General features: G+C 39.2%; 1 protein-coding gene across 2 annotated transcripts in view; it reads left to right on the forward strand.

Annotated features, from left to right (window-relative positions):
• LOC126187775 (nuclear valosin-containing protein-like) overlaps positions 1–18001 on the forward strand; it is a 167519-nt gene extending 149518 nt beyond the window's left edge. For both annotated transcript variants that reach the window (XM_049929043.1, XM_049929042.1), the window contains exons 13-15: positions 6241–6447; positions 10122–10349; positions 17359–18001. In XM_049929043.1, the coding sequence (XP_049785000.1) occupies positions 6241–6447; positions 10122–10349; positions 17359–17463 (540 nt within the window). In that variant the 3' untranslated portion in view covers positions 17464–18001. The remainder of the gene's footprint in view (positions 1–6240; positions 6448–10121; positions 10350–17358) is intronic.
• Positions 18002–18206: the final 205 nt, after the last annotated feature.

Below are 18206 nucleotides of genomic sequence, written 5' to 3' on the forward strand. Positions count from 1 at the left end.
ATTACATTTCTGCTATGGACTGTAGTTACTGTTCATTTTCCACTATAGGTCAATTTCGGCTATAATACTGTTTTCTATGGCGTACAAATTTTATTGGAATAATATGTGAAAACTTAAAGTAAATTCATAAAGAACTTTCCCATAATTTTGGTTACAACCTTAAACTATGACTTGTCTTGGTTTATACTTGGTGACAAAAGTTACGGGATATCTTAATATTGTGTTGAACATCCTGTTATGCAGTGAAGCGCAGTAACTTATCGTCGGAAGACCCCTGCAGAAATATTTAGCTACGCTCCTGTATAATTGTCCATAATTGCATAAGTGTTGTCAGTGCAGGACTTTGTGCACAAACTGACCTCTCGATTATGTCCCATAGATGTTCAATGTGATATATGTTGGGTGATCTAGATAGCCAAATCATTCCCCTGAATAGCCCGGAGTGTTCTTCAAATCAATTGTGGCCTGATGGTATAGCGTGTTGTCACCCAGAAAAATTCCGTCGTTGTTTGGGAACATAAAGTCTATGACTAGCTGCAAATGGTCTTCAAGTAGCGAACAAAACTATTTCCAGTCAATGATAAGTTCTGTTGGACCAGAGGACCCAGTCCTGTCCACGTAAACATAGCCCACACCATTATGGAGCAACCACCAGCTTGCACTGTGCCTTGTTGACAGTTTGGGTCCTTGGCTTCATAGGGTCGCCACCATATTTGAAACCTACAATCAGCTTTTACCAACTGAACTTGGGACTCATTTGATCAGGCTAGTTTTCCGGTCATCTAGGATCCAACCAATATGGTCATTAGCCCAGGAGAGACGCTGCAGACAGTGTCATGCTGTTAGCAAATGCACTCGCACCCATAAATATGGCACCATACCCAATTAACACCAAATTTTTCTGCGCTATCCCAATGAATCAATTTGTCGTACTCCCCACATTGATTTCTGTGGTTATTTCATACATTGTTGCTCATCTGTTAACACTGACAACTCCACACAAATGCTGCTGCTGCTGTCAGTCATTAAGTGAAGGTCGTCAGCCACTGCGTTGCCTGTGGTGAGAGGAAATGCCTGAAATTTGGTTTTCTTGACACGCACCTAGCTTCAATTACTATGTCACGTTCAAAGTCTGTTAGTTCCCATCATGCAACCGTAATCACGTCAGCAACCTTTTCACATTAATCATCTGAACCCAAATGACAGCTTTGTCAATGCCCTGCCGTTTTATACCTTGTGTATGCAATACTACCGCCATCTGTATATGTGCATATCATTATCCCATGAATTTTGTCACCTCAGTGTAGTAGTGTAGATGGCTGTATTTTTTTCTGAATCGAACATATCCCACTAATTAATTCAGACAGTAATTAAAATTTAGAATAATTAGAATCATAAAATGTTTATTTCAGGTGTATGACATACTCATAAATAGGGTATTCCAGACAACACACAATAATAATATTCAGTATATTTCTGTGAATTACTAACCTGAAATGTTTCTCATAAACCAAACAGTAGTGAAGTCTTAGAGTCCACGCAAAATAGTAAAATGTAACCTAGCCAAATTTCGAAGCATTGAGTAGCTTCGGAAGTCACATCATATTGTTAGGCCTGTCATTAGTCACCCCTTCCTCAAGATTGGCAGTCTGCAACTTGCAAACACACGAGTAACATTTTTGTGTCGGATCACATTAGAGTCCACGATAGGCAAGCTTTCGGATAACATCATAATTTTGGTTCGATTGAAAGTCAGTGTCCACCTGTGTGTTGGTTAAAGTGAAATTCTGAGTAATATTTTTGTATCTTAAATCTTGGGCAAGCTAGTTGATGCCTAACCTGTGGTTTGCGTATCGATACCACCCAGCGAGTGTCGAAGTTGGCAATAGAACTGCTATTTACCGTCACTTGTTGACAGCGGTCGCATGGGATCTGGTGCACCCAGTGGAGCACACCCACTGATACGTGCCTCAGCTGCCCTGGACTACGAGCAACACTTGCTGCTGCATTGGAAGATGGCTGGTGGCAGCCACGCAGCTCACTCACATTCAGAGCCACTTTGCAATGTGCCACTATGCAGACGCCACTTATTCGTGGCTCCGACAGCATAGTTCATGCTTTAGTACAGAGAGCCTCATTCTTATTGACATTGATAGCTGGTCTCTTGTTTCTCGCTGAATTATTTGTAATGAGTCTTTGTACACTTTGAGAAATACAAGTAAAGTAAATCTTCTGTTTCTTGTGATAACTTGTTTGCTAATCATTACTGCTTCTGTACAGCTTTCCTACAACAGTTGCCACACCACTCTGTAGCCAACCTCTCTTTACCATTCGTTGTGTATGAAGTTGTACACTCACAGCCTAAAAGCACCAATGATCTACAAACTCTAGTTACCCGACAGTGACATTAATGTTGTTTATTGTACTGCAATTCACTAAGTTCATGTACCTGTCACTGTACATTATGCCACTGTGAAATTTAACAGAAACTGGGACTGTGATTAATGATCAGGTAATCTTTCTTCCATGTGTGTTTGGAAAGAAAGAGATGCATTTCTCTCTACCTGTTTAAGATGTTTACTACAATTGGCCATCAACAGTGTTATATTGCAAATGAGGTAGGAGGAGCCACTTCTCAAAATTTATTACTTGTTTGGTCTGTGTCATTTGGTACTGTCCTTCATAATATCTGTTTCTAGAACATGTTTTAAGTACATGAACATCCAAGACTTAAAAAAATAAGTAAAGCAGAGGGCAACAATAACAACATGTGAGGGGGTTGTTGCAGGTGGTCGCACGTCCCCGTCCCCCCCCCCCCCCCCCCCCCCCCCCCCCAAGCACAAAAATGTTTTGTTCTTAACAGTGCAGAATAAAATTAATTTGATGTAAACATAAATATTAGAAGTAAGTTTAAGGGTAGCATTGAGGTAATGAAATTAGGTGACAGTCTGTTATCTTGTAGACAACTGCGTCATTGTGGGGTTCTGCTGCTAGCTCGGAATCTGGTCATTATCTTTAAGGATCATAAATTTTTTCTTACCTAGCTCACTATTTATTTTATATTACTGCAGCTCAATTGGACATATGGCAACAAAACTTATCAGTATGTTAGCTTAAGCCAATAAGGAATGAGTAGATACTGGCTCACTATTGTAAAACCACAATTGATCAATATAAGGCAACGTTATTTATGGTTAACACGCTTTATACATAGGCACACCTGCTCAAGGGTTAATCAACAGTTATCTTCAGAAAAATAGTTTAGAATAATGGTTCTTTATAGGCTCGCTGTCAGTTTCAAGCAAATCATTCACGATGGTTGCTATTTTAATTGCACTGATTGCAGGGGTATACTGCCACATGTTCCAGGCTCACAAATTTACTCTACACATGGAAACAAAATCTTATTGGTCTGTTTTTCTTCCTATTACAGAAGTAACATCTCTCTCAACTAGTTCCTTGTGGTGCTCTAGGAGGAAATTCAGCTTTCAGTAATCCCAAAATTTCTATGATATGGTTCTTGATGTTTGCGGGCGTATTTAGCTGATTGACCCTTGGTGCCAAATAATCATGCAACTATTTTTTGGCAAGAACTTCCTGATAGGCTTTTCTGGGAATGGATGAGTTTGAATTACTCTTGTAGATTACAGATAGATTGATTCCAGCAATATTCAGAAGAGAGGAAAACAACATAAATGGTTGTCTTCTGGTAATTCTTGTCAGAGAGTACGTACATTTCATTTCATCAATTTTATCCATACTGGATTTGATACCATTATTAAAAGTTACAATTTCTGGCTTAGACTTCTCCGAATCATTGCCAATAGTATCATCATCATTTAAAGGAGACAGTACCAGAACAACCTTGTTTCCCCTCAGGTATGTATGAAACAACTGTCATATTCTTCCTAAATTAGAAAATGCTGGATTCCAAAGGATGATTTTTTGCTACTGTCATAAAAGGAGAAATTTCACATTTATGTTCACGAATTATTCCAACCACCATCAGTTTGTCATTTTTCAACAAGTCATCTGCAAGTGGAATTGATGTGACCCAATTATCACATTATATTTCTACTGGATTTGGATGTGCATTTTGCCATTCTTTTGACAATAGCATGTGGTGTGTTGTCACAGAGATGTGGTCCATCCACCAGTTTCCCGCGGTATATTTCTGAATTACTAGTATAAAACATCTACGAATCTGTAAGTGCAAAAATTTTTATACCATATCTTGCCAGTTTTGATGGAAGGTATTGTACAAATCCACATCTTCCCCTTAATGGATCCAGCATTTTGTCCACTGTAACTAGTTCTGATAAACTGTAATGTTTCTAGCAGTTCTCATCGAACTGATCAATCTAGAATCAAACAGCGACTAATTTGTATGTTTCTTTTCAATGACCTCTGTTTCTGACATCATTAAATCTGTCAACAAGAAACAAAATCCATTTATGCCCATTGAAAGTCTGAAGCACACCACCCCTGTACCATCTGCAGCCCAGAGATCTTGTAAATTTGTGTGTGATGTTCGTAGAGCACCTGCCAAGAAAACAAATTCTGAATATGACTTGATCATGTAATGTTAAATGTCTGCAGCATCCCTTTCTCGGGAATATTTAAGATGAATGGTAGATATGTAAATATTAGTAAAGCAAACAATTTCTTCTAAACTTTCATCTATGAAAAAAAGCTGTAAACAACCAGTTGAACACTTGACATTTTTTGCTTCACCTATGACTCACAGTAATTGCTTGACAGATTTATGTTCAGCTCTTTTTTACTCTCCTGTTTTGAATTGAGAGGGTGATGGCTCCATTGCCTGCCATCTTTCATAATATACAAGTCAAAGTTATCAACAATCATAGTTTCATCCAAACACAACTCACTTTCAGAATTGTGATCACTTTCAAAGATTGTACCAATCTAGAGTCAATCTTCATTAGCAAGCTCTTTGTCCAATCATTTCAACAGTTGGCTCGTCATCCACCTTTTTTTAAAAAAAAAAAAAAAAAAAAGATAAAAAATAAAAAAATAAAATAAAAAAAACTTCATTCAGTAATTAACTTTGGTCAGTGATAAAGGCTTCTAATTGTATGACAATTACTATAAATAAATTTTCTAACTAAAAATAGGTGGACAACATTTCTATGTTGTTACTTACATTTTGTAATATTACCAGCAATACAGCGTAAAAGAAGTTAACAACAGAGTGGACTCATAAGAATGCACACACATCTGACATTCTGTACCTCACCAGTCAGTCTCCTGACTAGTTTGATGTAGGCCACCACTGTCAATTGTTGAATGAAAGATTGTCTCAAATTTCAGCTTTGATTGGCATAAGTTGTTTGTTTTCATTACTTCCATATGGTACATCACCTTCTGTAAAAGCTGAGAGCTGCTACCTGTACAGTTTTGAACAACACGTTCAGTAGCCAGTTATGATACCTTAAAGCTGGTGTTGTAAACCTCATTTCTTGTCATATTAAATAGTACTTTGGAAATCAGTTCTTGTGAAATCCGAATTCATGCATACTTACTTTAAGCTAGCTATAAATTCATATACTATCTTTACAGTACATTTACTGTTTCATAGATCATTATTAATATCTTACCAATATTCTTAATTATTGTTGGAAACGATTTCTTGTACAGTGATGCAATGGCATCCTCTCCTATAGTATATTGTTCATTATATTTTGCTTCATTTGTACATAATCTTGTCTTCTGACTTGGTGAAATAAAATCATTTCTATACACTTTTTTCTGTCTACCACCTTGTTGCTGTCTGAAGTTCTTAAATTTGTGTCATACAAACTTATAAATAATGTCCGCAGCTCATGGTCTTGCAGTAGCGTTCTCACTTCCCGCGCACATGGTCCCAGGTTTGATTCCCGGGGGGTCAGGGATTTTCTCTGTCTCGAGATGACTGGGTGTTGTGTGTCCATCATCATTTCATCATCATTGACTCTGAAGTTACTGAAGTGGTGTCAACTAAAAAGGACTTGCAATACGGCGGCCCGAACTCCCTCGCATGGGGCCTTCTGGCCAACAATGCCATACAATCATTTCATTTCATTTATATGTAATTTTTAGTTTTTAATTTAATAAAAAATTGCCTTGCAAATATCACATTGTAATGATTAATTTTTACTCATTTTACTGTGCCATACAAATACTGTTATGCATGAATACTATATTGTTATTGGTGTTACCATGAGACTTATCAAATTCTAGGGTGGCGCTAGTATGAGGGTTGTTAATCAGATGCTCACAGAAATGGATGGTGTGGAAAGTCGACGAGGAGTTTTCTTACTGGCAGCTACAAATAGGCCAGACATCATAGATCCAGCAGTCCTAAGACCTGGCCGTCTTGACAAAATTGTGTATGTAGGACTACCAGGTCCACAGGACCGAACAGATATACTACGTGCTCTCACCAAGGTATGAACAGCATATCTCTTTTCTCCATTATCAAGAAATATTTTCTAATTTTTTAAATGTATTGCTGTGTCATTATTTATCATTACATTACTTGTTGCTCCATACTTAGCTTGAGATTTTGATTTTATTGTTGCATTTATTCTGATATCTGTTTCTAGTTATCACCAAAATTGTCGAAGATGACCTTCTTTAATTTCTGCAATCCATTTAACATTGCTCTGACTATTCCACAATTTTCCTGTTTTTTGTTAAATCCTGTTTTCTGATGTTCTGCTGAGATGACCAAGAATGAGATGTATTTCTTGCTGATCATGCTCATTACCAGTTCTATTTCCTTGTACAGTGTTTCATCTGAAGCTGTTATCTGGTGTCCATCTAGTTAATGTTGTTTATTTATACATGTCCTAAGTATTATTTTTCATTTTAAGTATTCTGGCAATTTCTACTGTCTTAGTTTTTTAAAGATGGTTTAAGCTGCGTATTTTTCTGGTTGTGTAACTGTTTTATAATGTTAAAGCTCCAGTTAGGAATATCAACAATGTGGGAATAGATAGATTGCTACTTACCGCAAAGATGACATGCTGAGTTGCAGGCAGGCACAGTTAAAAGACAATTACACATAAGCTTTTAGCCACAGCCTTCATCAGAGAAAGACAAATACACACCATTCATTCACACAAGCAAGCACACCTTACAAATACACTATATGATCAAAAGTATCTGGACACTTCGCTGAAAATGACTTAAAAGTTCATAGCGCCCTCCATCAGTAATGCTGGAATTCAATATGGTGTTGGCCCACCCTTAGCCTTGATAACAGCTTCCACTCTGGCAGGCATACGTTCAATAAGGTGCTGGAAGGTTTCATGGGGAATGACAGCACATTCCTCACAGAGTGCTGCACTGAGTATACCTAGGTCTCAGTGTTGGTCAGTGAGGCCTGGCATGAAGTCAGCATTCCAAAACATTCCAATGGTGTTCTATAGTATTCAGGTCAGGACTCTGTGCAGGCCAGTCCATTACAGGGATGTTATTGTCGAGTAACCACTCTGCCCCAGGCCATGCATTATGAACAGGTGCTCGATCATGTTGAAAGATGCAGTTGCCATCCCCAAATTCCTCTTTCAACAGTGGGAAGCAAGAAGGTGCTTAAAACATCAAGGTAGGCCTGTGCTGTGATAGTGCCATGCAAAACAACAGGGGGTGCAAGCCCCTCCATGAAAAACACAACCACACCATATCACCACCGCCTCCAAATTTTACTGTTGGCGCTACACACGCTGGCAGACGACGTTCACCGGGCATTCGCCATACCCACACCCTGCCATCGGATCACCACATTGTATACCATGATTCGTCACTCCACACAACGTTTTTCCATTGTTCAATCGTCCAATGTTTACACTCAACACCAAGTGAGGTGTCATTTGGCATTTACCGGCAGCCACTCGACCCACATTACGACCCTCTTCTACTGTTGGCGGTCTCTGTCAGTCAACAGACGAAGTCGGCCTATACGCTTTTGTGGTGTACGTGTCCCTTCACGTTTCCACTTCACTATCACATCGGAAACAGTGGGCCTAGGGATGTTTAGGAGTGTGGAAATCTCGATAAAGAAATATGACACAAGTGACATCCAATCACCTGACCACGTTCAAAGTCCATGAGTTCTGTGGAGCACACCATTCTGCTCTCTCACGATGTCTAATGGCTACTGAGATCACTGATGTGGAGTACTTGGCAGTAGGTGGCAGCACAATGCACTTAATATGAAAAATGTATGTTTTGGGGGTGTTGGGATACTTTTGATGACATAGTGCAATGACCGCCATTTCCGGCAGCTCAGGCCAGAATGCCAATGGTACTATTCTGGCCAGAGTTAATGATTATGTGTGCATGAGATATGCTTGCTTGTGTGAACGAATGGTGTGTGTTTCTCTTTTTCTGACAAAGGCTGTGCCCGAAAGCTTATATGCAAGTGTACCTGTCTGCATGTTATCTTTATGGTAAGTAGCAACCTATCTAATCTTACATTATTTTATAATGTTTCAATTTTTCAATTATCAATAGACATTCTTGAGTATGTAATTTGCTTTGTTCCATTTTATTTTATGTTTTACCATGTCTGCTTCTCATTTGGGTTGTAAGTTATTGTTTTACATAAATATTTATCAACGATTTTGATTTCCTTTTTTCTGTTGTAATTCTGTGTGCAATTGGTGGACGAATTAACACAATTTCTGTTTTTTCAAACTGTATTTGAAGGCCAATTTTCTCTGTCATTTCTTGTTGCAATTTAACTTGTCAGATTCTTTTCAACATTGCAGGCAAGGGGTGAGAGTGCCCGAATAAATCCCAAACAGTTTAAACTTATATCATTTTTTGGAACTTCGAGTTGTTATGTTGTTTGGCTTGTGCTTGTACCACACATTCCAGTACATAGTGAAATAGTAATGCTGATTGGCAATCACCCACTCTTAAGGCTGTTTGTATGAGGAACACTTCAGAAATTTCTCCTGTAAACTTAACTTTTGATTTGGTGTTGGTTACAGTAATTTCTGTTAGTTTAGTTAGTTTTGGATGAAGTCTTAGATTCTTTATAATTTTTAGTACTGAAGGTATGTGGTGACAATGTTATACTTTCTTAAAGTCTGCAAATGTTGTTGCCAGAGCTTTGTTCCATTTCCTGTAATACACTGCAATTAATTTTAATCTAATTATGTACTCTGTACAGCTTGTCCATGGTCTGAAACCTCCTTGATATTTCCATAACTGTTATTCTTCCTTGAATCTTCCTCATAGGCTCTTGGATAAAATTAGGCTCTTGGATAAAATCTTGTAGGTGCATTGTAGGAGAGAATTCCTCTATAGTTGTCCATATTACTCTTATCACTCTTCTTGTGTAATGGATGTATAGTGGCCATGGTCCATAATTCAGGGAGTTGTTTGGTTATAAACTTCTTTTGTTGAAGGCATATGTAGGAAGATCGTGACTTTCTCACTTCAGTACTTCCACCTTCAATAAAAACCTGGTCTTCTGCACATGCCTAATAATTTTTTGTCCTTAGAATGTGTGTTTTTTACTTCTTGGAAGGTGGCGGGTTTAATATGTTCAGTTTGCTTTTCATTGGTGTTGTTTTTGTCTTCAGTCCTGAGACTGGTTTGATGCAGCTCTCCATGCTACTCTATCCTGTGCAAGCTTCTTCATCTCCCAGTACTTACTGCAACCTACATCCTTCTAAATCTGCTTAATGTATTCATCTCTTGGTCTCCCTCTATGATTTTTACCCTCCACGCTGCCCTCCAATGCTAAATTTGTGATCTCTTGATGCCTCAGAACATGTCCTACCAACCGGTCACTTCTTCTTGTCAAGTTGTGCCACAAACTCCTCTTCTCCCCAATTCTATTCAATACCTCCTCATTAGTTGTGTGATCTACCCATCTAATCTTCAGCATTCTTCTGTAGCACCACATTTTGAAAGCTTCTATTCTCTTCTTGTGCAAACTATTTATCGTCCTAATGTATTTACGTTAATTTATAAGAGTGCTTTGGGTTCTTCACAGTAACACTGGCTTATCATTTTCATTTTTCTTAAAATATTGGTTTGGCGTGTAGCACAAAAAGGTCCAACACAAAACCCAATGACTTAAATATATTCTAAACATTTTACAGAATGGAACGAAACCTCGTCTTGCTGATAATGTGGATCTGGAATCTTTGGGAAAAAGTGACAGATGTCACAGCTACACCGGTGCAGATCTTGCTGCCCTTGTCAGAGAGGCTGCAGTTCAGTCTCTCAAGGAACATTTGAAACAGGCTGATGCAGAAGGCAATCTAGCTGTCACTGCAGAGCATTTTGCTGTGGCACTTGCAAAAATACGTCCTTCCATCTCAGAAAAGGTAATTCTGTATACACGATAGCCCATTCTCATTTTTATTCTTTATTTTGCAAAATATTAAGTAGAATGGTATGTACTGTTATCAGCAATCAGTTTGATGTAGAAATCACCTGATTTAAGTATTACAGTGAGCAGATAAGGTCACAGGTATATTTAATTTGCCTATATGAAGTAAATCCAGGTTGGGGATAAAGGCCACAAGTTTGCATCAAATGCAGCTCTCATGTTTACAGCAAAATAACCATAACAGTAGTTGATGTATTAATCATTTTCTATTTTATTCACTCACTAGTTTAAAGGATACCATTTTCCCTGACAGTAGGATCAGATATCTCTGTTGATGTTGACCCTTGTTTATGCTTGGAAAGTACAAGTAGGCAGCGTTTTCTTGGACAGCATCTGCAAGATATATCTGATAATGTCCTGATTTGTGTGAATGAACTGACCAGTGAAGAACAAGAACTTCTTATGGCGAAGCATCAGTCATTCATACTGTGATTTAAGTGTTTCATGTGTGTGTGTTAAACACAAAAACAATCTGTGCAGATTCTCTCTACATAAGAAAATTTTCTGTGATCCCTTCAAGTGCCATAAATGATCTGTTTCATCTGGAATGCGTGAAATTAGTTCAGAAGAGGCAAAGACCCTCAAAATGAGAGGCTTTAGCGTTTTTCCTGAGGAGAAAATGTGCCCAACCTGTGTCAAACTTATTAATGAAAAACAAGAAATTGATGGCTCACCACCAGACTATATAAATGACAGTAATGTGAAGGTGCAGACTCCTGAAAAATCTGTGCTCCATACTGGCTTAACGAGCTTAGGAGTATATCCTGCAAAGCTGCATCCAGTTGCTTACATATTTCGTATGCAGCAGCCAAACGAAAATTGGAATCAGCAGCTGGGGCTCTGAAAACTAAAATTTCACATACATATCAAGTTGAGCTGGCTGCTGGTGCAAGCACTATCCCTGACAGTGATTTGATAGAACTGGAAGAAAAGGAAATAACATCATGATGATCTGGTGGACAAAATCAAACAGAAAATTGAAAATGCAAATAATTGTGAAAAAAAAATCAGTTACTTACTCTTGTGCCACCAACTTGATCTCAACAGAAAGTCAGTTCCAAATTGTGGGTTTCTGAATATTTGGTACGACAAGCAAGAGCTCCTTAATGGAGGAGGGTATTTTATTGATTGACGAGCAGAAAAAAGGAACTGACCAAGATAAATTAAAATAATATGTGATATAAGTAAACGAGCCTGTATGCTTAGTCTGGGTGTTCAAACCACTTCTGTATCAGAATTCTGTGACACACTAATTGAGAAAATTGAAAAATTTACGCCACACTCTTTTATTTCTCAATCACAATCTGATTATTTGAAAATGAAGAAGGAGAAGCTTGCTGAAGGATCAGTGTTAATTTTAATGGATTTCAGTGAAAATCTCAATTTTGTTGTTCAAGGTGAAGTGCAGGGGTACCATTGGAACAATGGCAGCTGCACTCTTCACTCTTTCCATATATATTACAAAAAGGACAAACAGTTGCAAACAAAACGTATTTGTATTGTTTCTGATTATCTAGAACATGATGTTGCCTTGTGGTACCAGATTCATAAGACTGTATTGAATTTTTTTAAGTGCAAATTTCCAGAAATTCATATTGCGTATGTAGAATGTTTCGCTGATGGTTGTGCTGCACAATATAAAAATAGTAAGAATTTCAGAAATATCTGCTACCATGAACACGACTTCAACATAAAGTGCAGCTGGTCCTTTTTTGCTACCAGCCATGGCAAATCTTTCTGTGGGGGTATTGGTGGCACTGTTAAAAGACTTGTCACAAAAACAAGTTTGCAAAGAGTTTATAAAGATCAAATAATTACAGCTTTACAAGTTCTTGAATTCTGTTGCGAGAACCTGCAAGGCATTTCTGTTCTCTTTATTTCAAAAGATGAATGGGTACAAGTCGGACATTATCTTTCTCAGCTCTTCACAAGTGCAAAACCAATTCCTGGAACATGATCTATGCATCACATTGTACAAATATTACCAGCCAAGATCGGAGCAAAAAGGCTGAGCTGTGATACCGATTTTAGTACCATGCATGATTTCTCAGATGCATTTCTGCCACTAATGCCAGAATGCACTGTGCAGCCCAACTGCTATGTTGCATGTGCGTATGACTCTTCTTGGTATTTGGGAATTGTTGCGAAAGTGAATTGTGAAGGAGGAGATGTAGTAGTAAGCTTCATGCAACCTCTTGGACCACCCCCGCCCTTCTATTCGCCTGATAATGATGTTTGTGATGTTTCTTTCTCTGATATTCTGTGTGAAGTTCATATCACCACAGCAACAGGCAGTACTTATTCTCTGAGCAAAGAGTCATCTAAGGTGGTGGAAGAAAAGTGGTTCTCACACAAAAAAAATATTATCTAAGCATCAGTGTCTCAGCACCAGCATTTTGTGCAGTGTTGACAATATTGGCTTTTGACGAAATGCTTAAATATAGTAAACAAAATGTGATGTAGTTTTACATTGATTTAATTTGGATATGGCAGTGGTAAGGAAGTGTTCACATGTCATGTGATGTACACCTTACTCTATATTTAATGTGTAATTTTGTTTCATATATTGCAATTTGTGTTGAGTTTGTATATTGTAATGTGTACCTATGTTGTTAATGCCTCTTATAAAAAATTTGTTTCCCCCAGTGCCATTCATTTCTCAAAACTGATTTTTTGTGTGATGAAACTTTATTATTTGTAGATCACTTTGTAATTTTTTCAGTGTTTTTCAGAATGGTGCAATTTTCCAAAATATTTTTTTTCAATTTAACAGTAAAATTAAATTAATTTACAAAAATTTAATTGGACAATTCTAACATGTATTCAGAAACTACGTGTCCGAAAGCATATTCGGGGGGAAAGCTGTCAGAATACCATTTTTTGTTTAAAAATTGCAGCCAATTTTCAAATTTTTACAGTTTGCTTTGAAATAACCCATTGCATCAAACTTTCAGCAATTGCTACCAACTGAATATGTGTGTTGTTGTTGTGGTCTTCAGACCAGAGACTGGTTTGATGCAGCTCTCCATGCTACTCTATCCTGTGCAAGCTTCATCATCTCCTAGTACGTACTGCAACTTCCAGATCTTTCTGCATCTGCTTAGTGTATTCATCTCTCGGTCTCCCTCTACGATTTGTACCCTCCACACTGCCCTCCAGTACTAAATTGGTGATCCCTTGATGCCTCACAACATGTCCTACCAACCGATCCCTTCTTCTAGTCAAGTTGTTCCACAAATTTCTCTTCTCCCCAATTCTATTCAATACTTCCTCATAGGTTATGTGATCTACCCATCTAATCGTCAGGATTCTTCCATTGCACAACATTTTGAAAGCTTCTATTCTCTTCTTGTTTAAACTATTTATCATCCATATTTCACTTTCATACATGGCTTCTCTCTACACAAATACTTTCTGAAACGACTTCCTGACATTTAAATCTATACTCAATGCTAACAAATTTCTCTTCTTCAGAAACGCTTTCCTTGCCATTTCCAGTCCACATTTTATATCCCCTCTACTTCGACCATCAGCAGTTATTTTGCTCCCCAAATAGCAAAATTCATCTATAACTTTAAGTGTCTCATTTCCTAATCTAATTCCCTCAGCATCACCTGAGTTTTAATTCGACTACATTCTATTATCCTCGTTGTGCTTTTGTTGATATTCACCTTATATCCTCCTTTCTAGTCACTGTCCATTCCGTTCAACTGCTCTTCCAAGTCCTTTGCTCTGTCTGGTAGAATTACAATGTCATCGGCGAAACTCGGTTTTTATTTCTTCTCTGTGGATTTTAATTCCTGCTCAGAATTTTTCTTTTGTTTTCTTTACTGCTTGCTCAATATACAGATTGAATAACATAAGGGATAGGCTGCAACCCTGTCTCACTCCCTTCCCAACCACTGCTTCCCTTTCATGCCCCTCAACTCTTATAACTGCCATCTTTATACACAGAATGTATATAAAGCAATAAAATTTGGCAAAAGTTGGCATGATATTGTCGCAGAAGAAACTGAGTAGCACCGTGGTGTAGTGGATACGGTACTAAACTGTTGCATCGTAGGTCGTGAGTTCAAAACTCACGTGGACTGTACAATTTTAATTTCTATATTCGGTTCGAGTTCATTCTAGAAGTATCCACAATTGGTAAAAATCATTGTACTGGAATGTTCTGTATATATACAATATGTGCTCTGGCCGGAGGCAGTTTGCTCCACACTCGCATATGTGCAAGTGCTGAATAAACCTTCATGGAAGTGCACTTAGTGTTCGTTATTCTTCTACTTACACCTTTATCTATGTGACATTATTCTGGTGGAGGCGCTGGATATTGGAACTTGTGATACCGCACATTATCGACGACACAGTCTCTCCTGTCAGGCCACAACAGAGCTGCCGTTTAAGTGGCGAGAAACCCGAGTTCGAGCCATATTCAACAGATTGCAATCTCTTAGAGGCAGAAGAAGAAGTAGTAGACATCACGATGACAGCAGCTGTGTGCCACCACATCAGATATCCTTCTGGGTTCTCTGGTGACGATGGCCAAGATCCAAACAAGCGGCTGAAGGTATATAAGCATATAGCCAAATTTAACAAATGGGATGACACCGTGTGTTTGGCTAACGTATTTTGATACTTGGAGTTCACTGCCAAGCAATGGTATGAGAACAACGAGGAGAAGTTCACAAGCTGGGAAGTATTCCAGGCGGAACTGCACAAGTATTTCGGCAACACACGGCGACAGAAGTGCAAGGCTGAAGATAAATTAAAGTGCAGGGCACAGCGTCCAGGAGAAACTACCGCATCCTACATTCAAGACGTCTTGGAGCTCTGTAAAATAGTGGATCCTAGAATGAAGGAGGAAGACAAGGTTGCACATCTCATGAAGGGTGTTGCTGAGGACATGTATCAAGCCCTACTCCTGAAGGAGGTTTCGACAGCAGACGACTTTATAAAATGGTGCCAGTATATCGAGACAATGCATAAAAAAGAATTACATGTAAGAACTATGAATGACTTCCAAATGTTGTATCGAAGTCTGTGATAGAGGAAGAAACTGATTTCACAAGTGTTCTTTGTCAGAAAGTGAGAGAGGAAGTTCAAAAGGCACTTGGATTGCATGGTGAGCAAAAAACGGAGACGCTTTAAGAGGTCATAAGGGAGGAAGTGGAACAGACATTGAACCCAATCTCTCGTCCTTCATTTCCCTTTAAAACGGTAAAAAATTCGAGACCCAGGTACAGTTACGTTCCTACAATGTCGCATGAGGAACCTGTTTATATGCCATGGAAGACCCAGGATAACCAACGCAGTATGTTTCCACTGCGGACGACCGGGACATGTGGTGCGCTGTTGTCGAGAAAGGCGGTGGATATTTGATGATGCCCGTGCCAAAAGACAGCAGACCGATCTTAGCCGACGCCAATTCCGGGTCGATGAAGATGAACAAGAAGATGTGGGTGCACGAGGACGTAGGTCACCATCGCCACAAACTAGCCGCTGGAGAGGATGCTTGCCAACAAGGTCTCCATCATTGTTTAGAATCTCCAGCCAATCACCTAGCTGCTGCAACCTGGAAAACTAAAGGGTGCGACCTTCCTTGGAGGTGAGGCCGCCGAAGAGAAAAATCGTCCGCCGTCGATCACTACAAAAATGATCGGAAACTACGTTAATATCCTCATGGATGGCCGACCAGCCCAAGCTCATGTGGACTCTGTTGTTGAGGAGCACCATATTCAGTCATGTCAGAGAAGTACCGTCACCAGTTGCAAAAAACCGTATTCGTCAACAACAAAACATCTCTGCTGAAGGTGGCTAATGGGAAATACATAAAACCTACTGGAAGATGTCATTCGTGTGAGTATAAGTGGCCATACACAGCCCTTAGAATTCATCGTCTTACAAGAATGTAGTCATGAGGTCCTTCTCAGATGGGACTTTTTGAAAGCTTCTCAAGCAATTATAGGTTGTGGTCGCTCGGAGATTATGCTGGATGAGATGAGATACTGTGGACAGGAAGATGCGCATCCGAGTGTGTGGAGATTGTGTGCTGGATGAAGTGATCATTCCTGCAGTCAGCGCTAGAAAGGTAGCTGCCATGTGTGATGCCATGCATCAACCCATGGATCTTGTAGTGGAATGTAAAAGAAGCATACCACTGAAGAATAACATGGTCATCCCAGCCTCTGTAAAGCTCAAGAAAACGATCGCCAAAGGTATGATGTGTGCCACCACCCTGTTGTCTACCAGCCTGGTGACCTCCTCTGGATCTTCACTCCTATTGGAAGGTTGGTCTCTTTGAGGAGCTCCTCAGGCACTACTTTGCTCCTTATAAGGTTGTAAGACAGCTGTCTAATGTTACTTATGAAGTTGAAGATTTCGACCCTGACACAAGACGACGAAAGATCAAAGATACAGTCCACATCCTTAGAATGAAGCCGTATAAGGATCCTGCGACCCAGTGTAAATTTGAAGCTCTAGCGACAGGCAACAAGTGGAAAGGTAACAAAGAACGTAGCAGCAGGGGAAGTTCTAAGAAGATCACTGCCAGGGCGAACATCAGCCATCAGGAGTCATAGTATGCAGCACCGATGACTCCTTCCCGGACTAGGAGGACGTAACACTGAGATGCTGTTAAGGAGGGAGCAATGCAATGTCGCAGGAGAAGCTGAGAGAGAGAGAGAGAGAGAGAGAGAGAGAGAGAGAGCACACACTTAATGCATCTGATCTCAAAATTAATACAGGGTAACTTCACTGATTAATTATGAAGGGCACATTTTCCATTTTTTCCATTCTTGGTAGACCAAAAACTCGTTTTGCAGGTTCATTACTTGTAAGTACATATTACATATATTTGGTGTTTAGCATTAGAAGTGCATTTTACTTTATTATGGTATTGTGTGAGATAATTTCAAATATTGTTACTTTCGTTTTAATTTTTCCAGGATCACAAGCATTATGAAAAACTAAGGCGGATGTACACATCAGTACCGTCAAGTAGAATAAAAGAAGTGGAAAGTGGGGATGACACAGTAAAACATAGTACCTAATGTTCTACCACATTATGAAAGTAAAACCTACAGGCTACCACTTACATTTTAAGTGGATGAAATGTACCTTCTTACTCTTCACCTGCACTGGATGCTGCATAGCAGAAATATCAACCTCAAGCGATTGGAACCCAGCTTTCTGTCACTGTGGACTCAAATAAATCCAGATAACAGAAGTGTCAGAAAACAAGAAGCACGCACACTTCCACAGATTATGATAAATACCAAAGTGTTGCATGAGAAAGTTCAGACTGATGTACTGCAGCAGGCCAGATGTTTACTGCGCAGACATCCATAGCAACTGAGTCTGTCACGTGCAGTACTGTGATCAACCACAGAAGACAAGTCTTAAGATGTGCTTTGAAATATTAAAGGAATTGAAAAGAGGTTAAAATTTCATGTCCGCATAACTGAACAACAATATATCTAAAAAGAAAGATGATGAGACTTACCAAACAAAAGCGCTGGCAGGTCGATAGACACACAAACAAACACACAAAATTCAAGCTTTCGCAACCAACGGTTGCCTCATCAGGAAAGAGGGAAGGAGAGGGAAAGATGAAAGGATTTGGGTTTTAAGGGAGAGGGTAAGGAGTCATTCCAATCCCGGGAGCGGAAAGACTTACCTTAGGGGGGAAAAAAGGACAGGTATACACTCGCGCGCGCACACACACATATCCATCCGCATATACCATATATATATTCGGATGGATATGTGTGTGTGTGTGTGTGTGTGTGTGTGT

This window comes from Schistocerca cancellata, chromosome 5 (assembly GCF_023864275.1).
Source record: "Schistocerca cancellata isolate TAMUIC-IGC-003103 chromosome 5, iqSchCanc2.1, whole genome shotgun sequence".
Lineage (NCBI taxonomy): Eukaryota > Metazoa > Arthropoda > Insecta > Orthoptera > Acrididae > Schistocerca > Schistocerca cancellata.